Source organism: Symphodus melops, assembly GCF_947650265.1.
Source record: "Symphodus melops genome assembly, chromosome: 1".
Taxonomy (NCBI): Eukaryota; Metazoa; Chordata; class Actinopteri; order Labriformes; family Labridae; genus Symphodus; species Symphodus melops.
This window is the reverse complement of record NC_136691.1, coordinates 22,204,832-22,217,099: the sequence shown is the minus strand read 5'-3', so window position 1 is coordinate 22,217,099 and position 12,268 is coordinate 22,204,832. Positions and strand designations below refer to the sequence as shown.

Below are 12,268 nucleotides of genomic sequence, written 5' to 3'. Positions count from 1 at the left end.
ACAACCTTAAGCATTATTGCATTCCTGTGTTTTTTCTTCTTCAATAGACTGTATATTTACTTTAATGCAGGGTGTACAGCTCTCAAAATCTCTTAAATTTGAGATTTTTTATTTTTCTATGAGTTTGTCTCCTGGCTAAATAAATCTAAAAAAACAAATCCTTGTAATCGTAGTGTTAGTTGTAATGAAAGTCTTATCATTAGTGTTAGTAGTAATAATCATAGTTATTATTGTTGTATTAATGAAAATATCTAAAACCGGATGCAACACAAATGCTCGCCATCACATTTTTTTGTTTTTGCAACTATTTGGAGCTTCTTATGGGCTTGTTTAGTAACAATACAAGTTTTTTAATGACTTTACATGCAGTCTGACTGGTATTAGCTATTAATTACAGATGTGTACATGCTGTATTTTGTTCCCCTTTATATACTACGATTAAAGTAAATAGTGTGTGTTAGGGTGAAGTGCAAACGTAAAATGAATGCATCAAATAATGCAACATTTCGGTGTAAATTAATTATGTAAACCGAAGCTAAAACATGTATACGTCCAAAAAGTTTAGTTAACTCATAAATATTCTGTTTTTACATTGGTGCTCTTAGTTATATTATTTATGACGTAGATAAAATAGTGCTACATTGTAATAAAAGAGGATGCGAGTCCCGTGTTGTCGTTTAATTCTAAGGGTTAATATTTTTTAACAGAGCGACGGCGCGTCGTGAAAGAGCTGTGGAAAAATGAAACGTCACGTGTTCAACCCTCTGCCTGTTTTACAACGACTGACAGATCTCTGCACCAATGACGTGTTACGAACCACAGCCCTACCATCCGATTGGCTACAGGAATCAGTGACGTAGCTCCTGCCGACTATAAATTCATTGCGCCATCTCCATTCAGTGGTCTACACAGTATGGCCGGCGATATTAGCTAGCACTCGCTAACTGTATTCTCTGCAAAAGGGAAGACGGCAACTAAAGAAAATCAACACCTGGATTGCTTAAAAGGACTGTACCTCAATAAATTATAACCGATCGAGGAAGGATTAATTAAGCTGTAACACGTTACGACCGACGTTTGATACTTTTCTTGTTGGGTGTCTGTTGTCTCATGATGGAAGATAACGGTGCACATTTCTTCGAGGGGACCGAGAAGCTGTTGGAGGTGTGGTTCTCCCGGCAGGATGAGACCAAAGGAACCGGGGACCTCCGTACCATCCCGAGGTTTGTGTCCTTTTTCAGGGTTGTGTCGTGTCAGTCAGTCCGCCTTTCCCCCGGGAAAGAGAGCGGCTTAAAAAGCCTCCCCATATGCCGGGCTCGATGTGTGTAATGTAACCGGGCAAACTTCATTAAGAACCTGGTTGTCATGGCGACCCCTTTTTTTTCATCTTCGTAGTTACGAGTTTATAGTCGGGGAGCGAGTCGGGAAGAGGGGCCAAGATTTAACACCAGAGCTAGCTGAAAATGGCCACCTCCCCCTTTAAGACAGGCTCCTCCACGCTGAGTCATTCATTCTAAACCGAGGACATATATCACTGTTAACTATTTAAATCACATTTTAACCTTCTGTAATAGTTAAATATCAGGTTGACGTGTATTAATTCCGTTCTTTACATGATGTTAGATCTCTGTGGTCCAGGTTTGTTGCCTTGCTATCATTGCGCAAAACGATAGCAGGCTGCTATCAACTAATCTAATATTTCCCCCCAGATTAAAGTCATTTAAATTCACCTTTTGTTCACCACATATTCTTCGTCACAGCAAGTGGACAAAGGTCTGAAGCTTTGTTACATAATGTTTCATTAATCTGTCATAGCTAATAGAAGCTCCCCCAGTATACTTTGAAAACACAACGACTCACTTCGTTTACACTTAAAGGAAAGGAGGGACACGTGTATTTACTCTTATACTTAAGAGTTTAGATGAAGCTTTAATAAAGAAGATCAGATATTAACACCCCCCCCCCCCATGTCCTGCACACAGAGCCGCATGGCAGCACCTCTCGACGGGCAGCACTCGTGGATATAATGTCCCTGTCACTGCTCGATAACTAGCTGAAAATACTGACATTTAACTGTCTCTCTCTGTTTTCTTACTGTGTATAACTCCACGTCTGCTGTGTGAGTCTCCTTTCACATGCCTGATGTGTGACTTTATTTTATGCTAATATTAGGCGGGCTTGGTGCCTCTTTTTTTCGTCCCCTGGTCGCAGCGCATGCGCTGTTGACTCCGCATTGCTGCTTGATTACTTGACATTTAAGTGATAAAGATGTCGGAGGCTTCTTGTTTATGATAGTGCACGGATATATATGTGTGTGTGTGTGCGTGTGTCGAGGGCCCTCTCTGGAGTAGTGAAGCACGCGGGGGCAGATCTTCACCGCGTGCTGCCCCAGTTGCAGCGATAGTTGCCACCAATGCAGACACACCTATATACGTGTGTATGTATATAGATGTATATATATCTACTTGGATGTATAAAGTGAACAACCTGGAGGGGGAAGGGGTTAAACGTGCTTGTGGCTGTATGTATCAGAGCAGACGGGAAAGCTCCTAATTAAAAAAAGAGAAGAAAACACGTGGCCGAAATGACAGAGAGGCATCCTCATGAGTGTTTTTAAGAGGAGATACTTAGAGAGTATCCTTCTTGTCGTACTTTAATATGGCACACACTTTGACCCACTGCATGGCAGCTTCAGGAGCTGAGGTGGTTTTTCAGTTCTTGTTCCGGTCACGTTTCCACCCTTGAGGGTGAAACTCCTCCCATTTCCTCTGATTGGTTTAGGAGGTCTCCCCTGCTGAAAGCCACTCAAAGCACTGTGTCTGAGTGATGGGACATTCAGGGGGGGAAAAAAAGCTGATGTGAATGGTCACAAAGCCTGTTGACCTTTGCCTCTGTTTAACACACAAAAAAAATCCATTAGATGCTGCGTTCTGCTCGGCGTGAGCTGCACTGGCTTGAGGCGAAGTCAGCCGTAAACGGAGAGGTTTAAACGGAAACGACTTTTGAATGTAGGTGTAACCCATTAACTGCTGTGTCAACTATCCCAAGATGCAGAGAGGATGCTGAGATATATTGGATGAAAACAATGCCAAAAAAAAAACTTGTTTTAAATCTTTCTTAGTATTCTCTTTGTGTTTATTTTTTAAAACATTGAATAATCTGTGCTGCTTTCTAAGCCCCTTCCTGTCTCTGTCAAATAGGCTGCCCAGTGAGGTAGTTTAGTGGGTCTTCAGTGTGAGTAAAGTGGAGGTGTCCAGCAATAAAGATTTATGATGACAGCAACAGCTGGTTACAAATCATCACCCCCGCACCACAACCGCTCCTGTGCTTAAAAACACTCTATTTTCCTTTTTTTTTAAACTATTAGACACCTGTCCACGTAGTGCTCAACCTGACCGGCCCGCAGCCAGGTTCTATAAGTGACTTTTCAGGCCACAGAATTAACCAGATCACAGGCGATTTAAGAGAAGTGTGTGGTCGGTCTGGTGAATGAGGACTGGCCTTCCTTTACAGCCAGAGGGCAGATTAACGGCTCAGAGGGCGATGTCAGTGGATCAGGCTCGCTTGGACGTCAGCCAATGTCCAAATAAGTCCACAAGGGCATCTGATTCATAAATGTGGCGCTCGGCTCACTCTCGTTACGCTAGACAGCAGCTTGCCAACGCGTCCTGAAGGCCAGAAACTTTAATCGCATCTCCACACCTCCAGTCCTGAAGGCCCCGAAGCCAAACGCTGACCACATCTGGTGTCTTTAGCGTTTCAAGTTGCCATGATGCTGCTCTGCTCCTTTAACTGTCTTAATAAATCTGTTGATCGCCACGATGGTGGTGCGTCTCTTCGTGGAAACGGTAATCCAACCTGTGGTGGTTTTCTGCAGACTGATCTGGTTCTTTCTTGGTCACTGACACTGAGCAGCCAAAAATAGCCCCTGGTGCACATTTCACTCTGAAACAGGAGCTCAATGAGAGCCGCAGTAACGTTAGCTTGACAGCGTGTTGCGACAGCTCTGATGTCATTAAGAAAACGCTAAAAGAAACTCTTAGTTACATCAGAGACTTACTGCAGTACGACAAGTATGAAGGCGCTCTCACACTTAATAGACTGGAGCTCGATGATGTTTACTGTTGTCTCAAACAAGAGCAGGACAGGAGGATAGATAGATCAGTAGAGTTACAGATTAAATGTAGAGAGAGAGAAGAATGTATCATCAACATACACTTCACCGTGTTCCTTTAATACTAACGTGTCTCTAGTCTGTCTACAAACTCCCCAATGATGAGAAAAGTCCACCCTCTCTGTCTTCTGCCTGCTCCACTTTTTAGAAAATGTGTGCTCAAACAGGCCGTTTGGAGATGTTCCCTTCATGACATCACAAAGGGCAGTAGCCCCTCCCCCAGGTGGGTGACACTCCCACAACTAGGTGTTTGTTCTGCCCTCTGAGTCTGCCTTCTCACCATAAACAATAGGACATGGAGCAAGAAAGCCAGAGCAACCCGAGTCCTTCCAGAGAGGGGGCGTGGTCAGACACAGCTCATTTACATATTTAAAGCTACAGACACAGAAACAGCCTGTTCTGAGCAGGGCTGAAATAGAGGAGTTTATAGACATGATCAAATACAGCATCAGAGTGGATTTACAACAACACACTTCACACACGTTTAGAGGAGCTCTGAGATCTTTTTAAAGAGGAACATGTGACCTTTAATGATGTGATATCTTTCAACAGAAAGTCAAACCTGATAAAAAGTGTTTCAACAATAAAATAAATTGGATTTAATAAACAAATCCTAAAGTTCACTTCTCACCTGTAAGGGAGTTGATGCATCTACAACGTTTTAACCACTGAATTGGTGCCAGTTATTCTGGCTTCATCTGAACGGTGTGAAAACAAAGTAATGATATCCAGCCTGTAGAGTGAGACGTTTATTTCAGACTTTTTCTGCTCGTATTGTGATAATGGGCGACAGCATAGAAACCGAACACTGCGCCGACATCTGGATGTTTTGTATCAGAGAGCAAGGGTGTTGCGCGAGCCTCAAGTTCAAACGGAGCCGGCTGCATTGGTTGATTGAAGCGTCCCTGAGCCGGGCCACGTGGTGATGATGAAAAGGCGCCCTGTCCCAGCAGCCGGTCAATATCACTGACTCATGTCGTTTGACTCTGGTTACGTGTCACAGGGGAGCGGAGAACGGCTGGCCGCTGTTTGGAGCGATTGTGGAAAAAGAGGTCAGTCATCGTGGCTGCATCTGCACTTCAGACATACTCGACCCTGAGTGACCTCCGATGATGATGAGGCCGAAGAAGCGAGCGTCTCTGGATCCTCACGGTTTTTTTAAAGCATTCCCTAAACAGGAGATGGAAACACCTCGTGGGTGTGCAGAGCTGTTATTACAGCCATTTTTATCATTTCATACCTGTGAGAATATAAGAAATGATGCCAGTGCAGACGAGACACTATTTGAAGGAGGAGCTGTTTGAATACCACGGCAACAGAAATGTGAAGTTTGTTTTTATTGCCATAAAAGGAGCAAAGACGTTGCCGGTGTGTTAGAGCTCGTTCTCTTTAGGCTTTGTTTTGGTTTTGATGTCACAGACTTCACCGCAGAGGTTCGATCCCCTTTCGATTACCTGCGTTACAGCCAAAGCGGTCCTGATTTGATGATCAGGTGGCTGTGAAGCTTCTGCAGGATGGAGTGAGGCTGTAGCTCAGCCCGCTCTCTGTCACTGATGCACCTTATCTCGTGTGGAGCCCCCAGAAAAAGGCTGCTGATTCACGCGGCCCCGCTCCGGCTCTCAGAAGGGGGTGAACTGTGTCACATTGGGCTGCTGGTAAATTCCCCTTTGAGCGCTGCTCGCCCTCCTCGTGCTCTTTCTCTACTCGCCCCGGCTGTGCTGGGCTTCCTGCTGGCAGCTCTGAATGGGCCCAGGCCGTAGTGAGAACGTGACGCAGCTGCTTTTTGCACTGCGGCTGTCTTTGAACGGTGGGAGGGGGAGAGGAGGAGGAGGAGGAGGCAGCAGCCTTCCTGTTGTTGAGGAGAGCTCTGCCTGTGCTTGTGTTTTTCAGTCTTTGCTCAGCAGCGATTAACGGGGGGGCCATATTCAAGCAGCTTTTCAGCATAAAACACCTTTAAATCCCCTCAGTCTGAAGCCATACTTACTCAGTTCTGCAAAAAGGAGGCCTTTCATTGTCCTTCAGCCTCCTTCCTCCTGCAGGACAGAAAATAGATCCAGTCAAGTGATCGCACACATCGCTGTAGTTTGATATACAACATGACAACCGTCTATTCCCTGCCCTTTTTGTTTTTTTTAAATGATGATCCCTCGTGCACCGTTACACCTCCCTCTCTGTTGTGAAGAAAGAAAACCAGGTTTCACTCGAGGTCGTGAATGTTTCTCTTGATTCACTGAAAGTCAGGAAAAAAGCTAAATGTTGCTTCTTCTTCTCCTTGTCTCTCCTGCAGGTTTGAGTGGGACAAACTTCTGGAGAATGTGCATTGTTTGATCATAAGTGTGACAAAGTCTGACAAGCAGGAAGCTTATATACTCAGGTGAGTACTGCGTGTGTCCTCTTGTTTTCCTTCTGATTTAGAAAGTGCCCGGGCAGGATTAGACGGCCGTGACCCCTAAGCTGCTTGTCTCTGAGCGCTGATGTCCACAGCTCGTCCTCTCTCCTCAGCAGCTTGTTAAACACCGTCCACCTCTTTCTGACTCGTCCTCATTTTAAACACGACTCGTCAGCCTGAGTCCAAAACACACATAGAAAATATGCATGTCGTGTCGCTCGCCGCTTTCCAAAGAGTGATGGTGGTCGGCCATATTGGAAGTGCTACACCTCAACTGAACAGTGGAGAAATCCTGAAGCCGGTGTAGGTACCAGATCGGCTCGGGGTCCTGCGCCTGCTGGTGACGTCATACAAATTTACACTTCCCACGATCACAGAGTGTTTCTGATTGGTTGAGCTTGCTGTTACCATGGTAATATTTCCCACCCCTTTGTGCCGTATGTTTGCGAACCTTGACGCAAAGAGATAAGTCTTGCTAGCACGCGAGCTAGTAATGCCTGGTTCACACGGCAGGATTTTAAAATTGTCGGCAGATTTCCCAAACTTGAGAGACCACACACACGGCGATAAATAATCGGAGGTTTTACAGTTTCGGTCGTACAGTGAGTGGTGTGCGGCCACACGGCAACATCAACACATCACACACCAACCGATTTCACTCGTGAACGTCCCCCGATCAGACGGGAAATCTCGCAAAACCTCTCGAGATCAGATGTGATTCCAGAGTCAACAAACGGATGAAGAGGATGTGACAGGGATCGTTTGTGCTGTTTTTATCTGAAAAACACGTTTTAAAAAGAGGCGTCGGTCAAAGGAGCGGAGACAACGGGAGCATGAGCTGTACTTGCTACATGTTGATATGGAGGTGAGTAGTTTTGCTCCCGGTGTTTTCCCTACTACGTCACCTCGCTTTCTGATTGGCTACGCGTCACAGTCAACAGGCTCGTGCTCGTTTTCTCCTCAGGGGGAAACACCACACATGATGAGAGATCGGGCCAAAACAATCCAACATGTTGAATATCCCCGATTTGAGATCGGAGCGGTCCCGACATTCATCCGACCAGACGAGAGCAGTCTGAACACACCACACACGGCAGGATGATCTTATAAGATTATCTTATGATGATCGGGGCGTCCTTAAGATTATCAGAAGGGGAGAATCGGGGCCAAAATCGGCGTAATTATCCTGCCGTGTGAACCAGGCTTTAGTTAGCTAACACGAAATGCACTAATAAACTTGTCATATCGCTGTAAATGTAGTTTATATTTTACAGAACACAAACTTTAAGAGGGTACAACACTTGCATGAACAGTATTTACACTTTAACAACAAAAGTTACTTTCAAGAGAAATAAAAAAGGATATAATTCGTAAAGGATTGTGGGACGGGTAGTTCCTTGACTTCAGACAAACATCATGAAAACAGTCTTGTAACTTTGCCTTTCATTCAGTTTTTTAATGCTGTTTAGGTGCCAGATTAATTATATTATAGTTGTAGTATAGTATAGCAAAAACTTTAAAACTAGCAGCCGATCTGGTACCTACACCGCAGCTTAAGGAGACTCTCTTAGCAAACAGCGAGGAGGACTTTAATGATTCCTACCTCCCCGTCAAAACCAGAGCGTGTACATGGTTTATACCGGCTTTGAATACGGATCACCACGGGGAGTCTGGTCTCACGTGGACGCTCGAAGAACTGCACTTCAGTCTGTATTTAGAAGATGTAAAGTGAACACACGTCGAGCCTTTGAATCCGTCCATTCCTTCTTTCATCCTCATCTATCTTATCACATTTCATCAGCTGTCCGTCGTTAGGCCCATGATGAATGTGCGAAAAGAAAAACATGGCCGACATGACCTTTGTTTGTGTGAGGTGAATGGAAAGGCGAGGACGTGCGTTAACTACACGTTAGCATCAGAGCAGCTGGACCTCTGATGACCCCTGCTGCTCTGACTGAGCTCACAGCCTGTGCTGCGTGTTGCTCTCTCTCCGACACACGAGGGTAGAAACACATTTAGTCATTCCTTGAAGCCGCTCTGGGTTTCCCACAAAGAAAGGCTGTGACATCCGCACTCGGCTGTGAAAGTATTCTTACCTCGGCCACGTGGTTAAAGCTGCTGCTCGGCATGTCAAAACAAAGGAACCACCAGTGTTTGCTCGGAGTGTGGGTTTGATTCACGTGAGCCTGAAGGCACACGGAGGTATTTTCATACCTGAGCCACGTGAGATGAAGGTGGAGACACCGAGAGCTGCTGGTGTTAAAAGACGGGTTTGATGCTGTTTCAGTCCAGACCACACACCACCCGAGACCAGTAAATATCTGAACCCTCCTCATCTGAAGGAGGCAGCCGGGGAATGAAACCCAACCCGAACCTAAACCCTCTTTAGAAAGCGCCACCTTCGTCCTCCTCGTGTGACCTCACGGGTCCAGTACGACAGCACCCAGACCAGTCTGCTCCAGGACTAGACCAACTCTCTTTACCTCATTCAGACACTTCCATCAACAGCGGCTCAACATCCTGCCACGTTTGCCCTGCAGTATTCCGTCGCCGTGGTAACGAGGTTGCGTTCCTCCCACTCCTCACAGAGACGAGTAGATTCAGGAGCCTGGGCTGACGCCTTTTAGATGCTGACGGCGTCAGACGTCTTTCAAAGTATCGCTAACGTTGCAGACAGACCTGAGTGGAAAACGGCGGTGGAGCGGCGGTAAGCTGCGGCGTGTTCTTACACCTGTCCTGTGCTTGTGTCCCTCCGCAGTGAGAGTAGCATGTTTGTCTCCAAGAGACGTTTCATTTTGAAGACGTGCGGAACCACCCTCTTACTGCAAGCACTGGTGCCTCTGCTGGAACTCGCCAGGGAGTACTGCGGGTTTGATGCCATCGAGGTAAGAGCGTGATCCTTTTTATTTTTTTCATCGCTGCACGCTTCTCCACTCACGCTCTGATGCTCTTCCTCTTCCAGAACTTCTTCTACTCCCGCAAGAACTTTATGAAACCATCCCATCAAGAGTTCCCTCATCGAAACTTTCAGGAGGAAGTGGACTTTCTAAGCCAGATATTCCCAAGTGAGTACTGTGATGATGTCATCGGGGCGCCCTCCTCTTGTTGTCGTTTGTCTCTTTAAGGCTGCTGCAGCCAACGCTAACCTTTACCGTGTCCTTCTTCCAGATGGCGCCGCCTACTGCATGGGCCGTCTGAACTCTGACTGCTGGTGAGTAAAAAACCCGATTCCATGCAGCGAGCTCCGAGGAGCCGGACATTTTTAATAGCTGACCTTTGACCCCTGTGCTCCGCAGGTACCTGTTTACCCTGGACTTACCAGAGTACTGGGAGAACAAGCACGCAGATCAGACGCTGGAAGTTCTGATGAGCGACCTCGATCCAGCCATTATGGACCAGTTCTATATGAAAGATGGTGTTTCTGCAAGTGATGTCACTCGTGTAAGTTGGAGCTGGGCGTTCACACGTGGGAAGGTTTCCCCGCACGCCGAGCTGCCGTTGACCGTCTTCTTGTCTCTGTTTGCAGATGAGTGGAATTTGTGACCTGATACCAGGTTCTGTGATTGATGCCACAATGTTCAACCCTTGTGGATACTCAATGAATGGAATGAAGACTGACGTGAGTATTTGAGCTCAAACACAGACGGGTTCTTCTTCTTTCCAAGTCACATGACAGAAAAAACCTCAAGTGAAGCTGAAGCACGTAGAAGACGTTTACATAGAGCCTCCTGAAAAGATCGAGAGAATTCTCCGTCTCCTGATGTTAGACGTGACGTAATACAGTCTGAGCTGAGGAGTGGAGAAGAAGGTTCTGGAGAGCAGGAAACAGAAAGCAGCAGGTTAATGACATGCGTACAGATCATAGCGTTTGGTGCACCGCTCACCGTGCGCTCCCATTGGGTGATTTCTCCAGATTATATCCTCACTCTGACTTTCTGAGTGAAGTTTTGTCTGTCTGTGTTCACACACGCAGCTTTCTCCCAGAAATATCTAGATTTATTCTGAAAGTGTGAGAGCCTTGTTGATGAACCTTCAGCTCCAGTTTTCTTCATGCAGCCTCATCAGAATCAGAATGGGTTTCATTGCCAAGCGCACTTCAATATACGAGAAAACGAGGCTAAAATAACAAGAACTTCATTAAAGATGTCAAATATAAAAAACACAACATGTACTGAGGTTGCTTCAAAGAAAATAAATCACTGATTTAATAACATCTGAACCATGGGCGCCGCCGGCTGGTCTTGTGGAGGTTAAAGGTCGTGGAGACGAAGGTTAAAGGTGGTGTGAGTGACGCGTTGTGACGTGTTCTCCTGCAGGGAACTTACTGGACCATCCACATCACCCCGGAGCCAGAGTTCTCCTACGTCAGCTTCGAGACCAACCTCTCCCAGACGTCTTACGACGACCTGGTCCGGAAGGTTGTGGAGGTGTTCAAGCCGGGGAAATTTGTGACCACGCTTTTTGTCAATCAGGTTTGTTTGAACCTCTTGAGTTAGTTTAGATTGGTTTCAAACCAGTGGCTGACTAAATGCTCCGTTCTGTTCGTCCCTGCAGAGCTCCAAATGTCGCAGTGTCTTTTCTTCAGCCCAGAAACTGGAGGGCTACAAGCGTCTCGACCGCCAGCTGGCTCAATTCAACGACTACAATTTTGTCTTCACAAGCTACGCCCGGAACCGCCAGCAGAACCAGCAGAGCTGAGGGTGGACGATGAAGAAGAGGCGTAAAAAGAAAGGCGGCCGCTCCGGGCTCCCCCGCCACCGCGGCCGACTCGCCCCCCCACAAGAGAGCCTGTCGTCCTCCTCCCCCCCCTTCGTCGCCCCCCTCCCCTCCTCCTCCTGCTGCTGCTGCTGTCGTTCAGACGGTCCCGGTGCCGAGGCAGCGGCGAGCCCTACTTTAACCTCCAGTTTGAGTTGTTTGCATTGTTGTTCCTGTGACTTAGATCTCTTGCATGAAAGCTCTTTTCTCTGTTTCGATATTCTAGCTCACTCTTGCTGTGATCTTGAAGTGCATGTAGAGGAATTAAAGGCGCTCTGTTTGAGGCTGTCCACCTGCGCCCAGTACCACGGTCCCTTCCTGCAGGTGTCCCCCCTCATCCCCCACAGACAAGGCTTCCGCCCACACTAGGCCAGGACCCTGACATGCTCAGATCAGCCCGCCTCCGTCTCACACCGACCCACCAGCCGCTTCTCAGTGCACTTTAAAAAAAAACCAAAACCTGACGGTACGAAAAGACGGCCAATCAATTTCTCTCTCATCTTGATTGAATGTAGAAGTCACGGCGAGCTCTCCGCCTCTGTAGTCGTTGTCGCTTCGTCAACGAACGCCATACTGGCCGTTTTAACGTTCCACCATGTGATCAACGGTCTGCGGCGTCCTGCTCTGCTGTGACGCCAAACACCCGAACACGTTCAGATCGTGCTCCTCCGCAATCAGGACGGGGACGGTCACCATATTTGGATCATGAAGACACACACACACACACACACACACACACACACACACACACACACACACACACACACACACACACACACACACACACACACACACACACACACACACAGACACAGATGATGTGTGACATATGATACTGAGCGCTCTCGTGTCCTTCCTCATTGGCCGGCATGTTAACGACGTCTCACAGTAAAAAAAAAAAAGACCAGAATATAGATTTAAATTCAGCGCAGAGTTTTGGTCCTTACGGG

The 12,268-nt window shown here is 46.8% G+C and overlaps 1 protein-coding gene across 1 annotated transcript; it reads left to right on the top strand.

Moving 5' to 3' along the window:
- The first annotated feature begins 870 nt into the window (after positions 1-870).
- Positions 871-11,341, top strand: amd1 (adenosylmethionine decarboxylase 1). The gene is made up of 9 exons (XM_079360658.1): positions 871-1,223; positions 6,462-6,548; positions 9,322-9,448; positions 9,526-9,628; positions 9,732-9,774; positions 9,860-10,004; positions 10,090-10,182; positions 10,880-11,035; positions 11,118-11,341. Exons 1-9 carry the CDS (start codon positions 1,111-1,113, stop codon positions 11,259-11,261), a joined length of 1,011 nt encoding a protein of 336 aa, XP_079216784.1. The 5' UTR covers positions 871-1,110; the 3' UTR covers positions 11,262-11,341.
- The last annotated feature ends 927 nt before the right edge of the window (positions 11,342-12,268 follow it).

Bases quoted from the DNA above. Each gene is read 5' to 3' on its own strand.
- amd1 (XM_079360658.1), top strand. From the start codon at position 1,111: ATGATGGAAGATAACGGTGCACATTTCTTCGAGGGGACCGAGAAGCTG. The intron at 1,224-6,461 runs GTTTGTGTCCTT...TCTCTCCTGCAG, and splicing joins GACCTCCGTACCATCCCGAG to GTTTGAGTGGGACAAACTTC. The intron at 9,629-9,731 runs GTGAGTACTGTG...TCCTTCTTCCAG, and splicing joins TCTAAGCCAGATATTCCCAA to ATGGCGCCGCCTACTGCATG.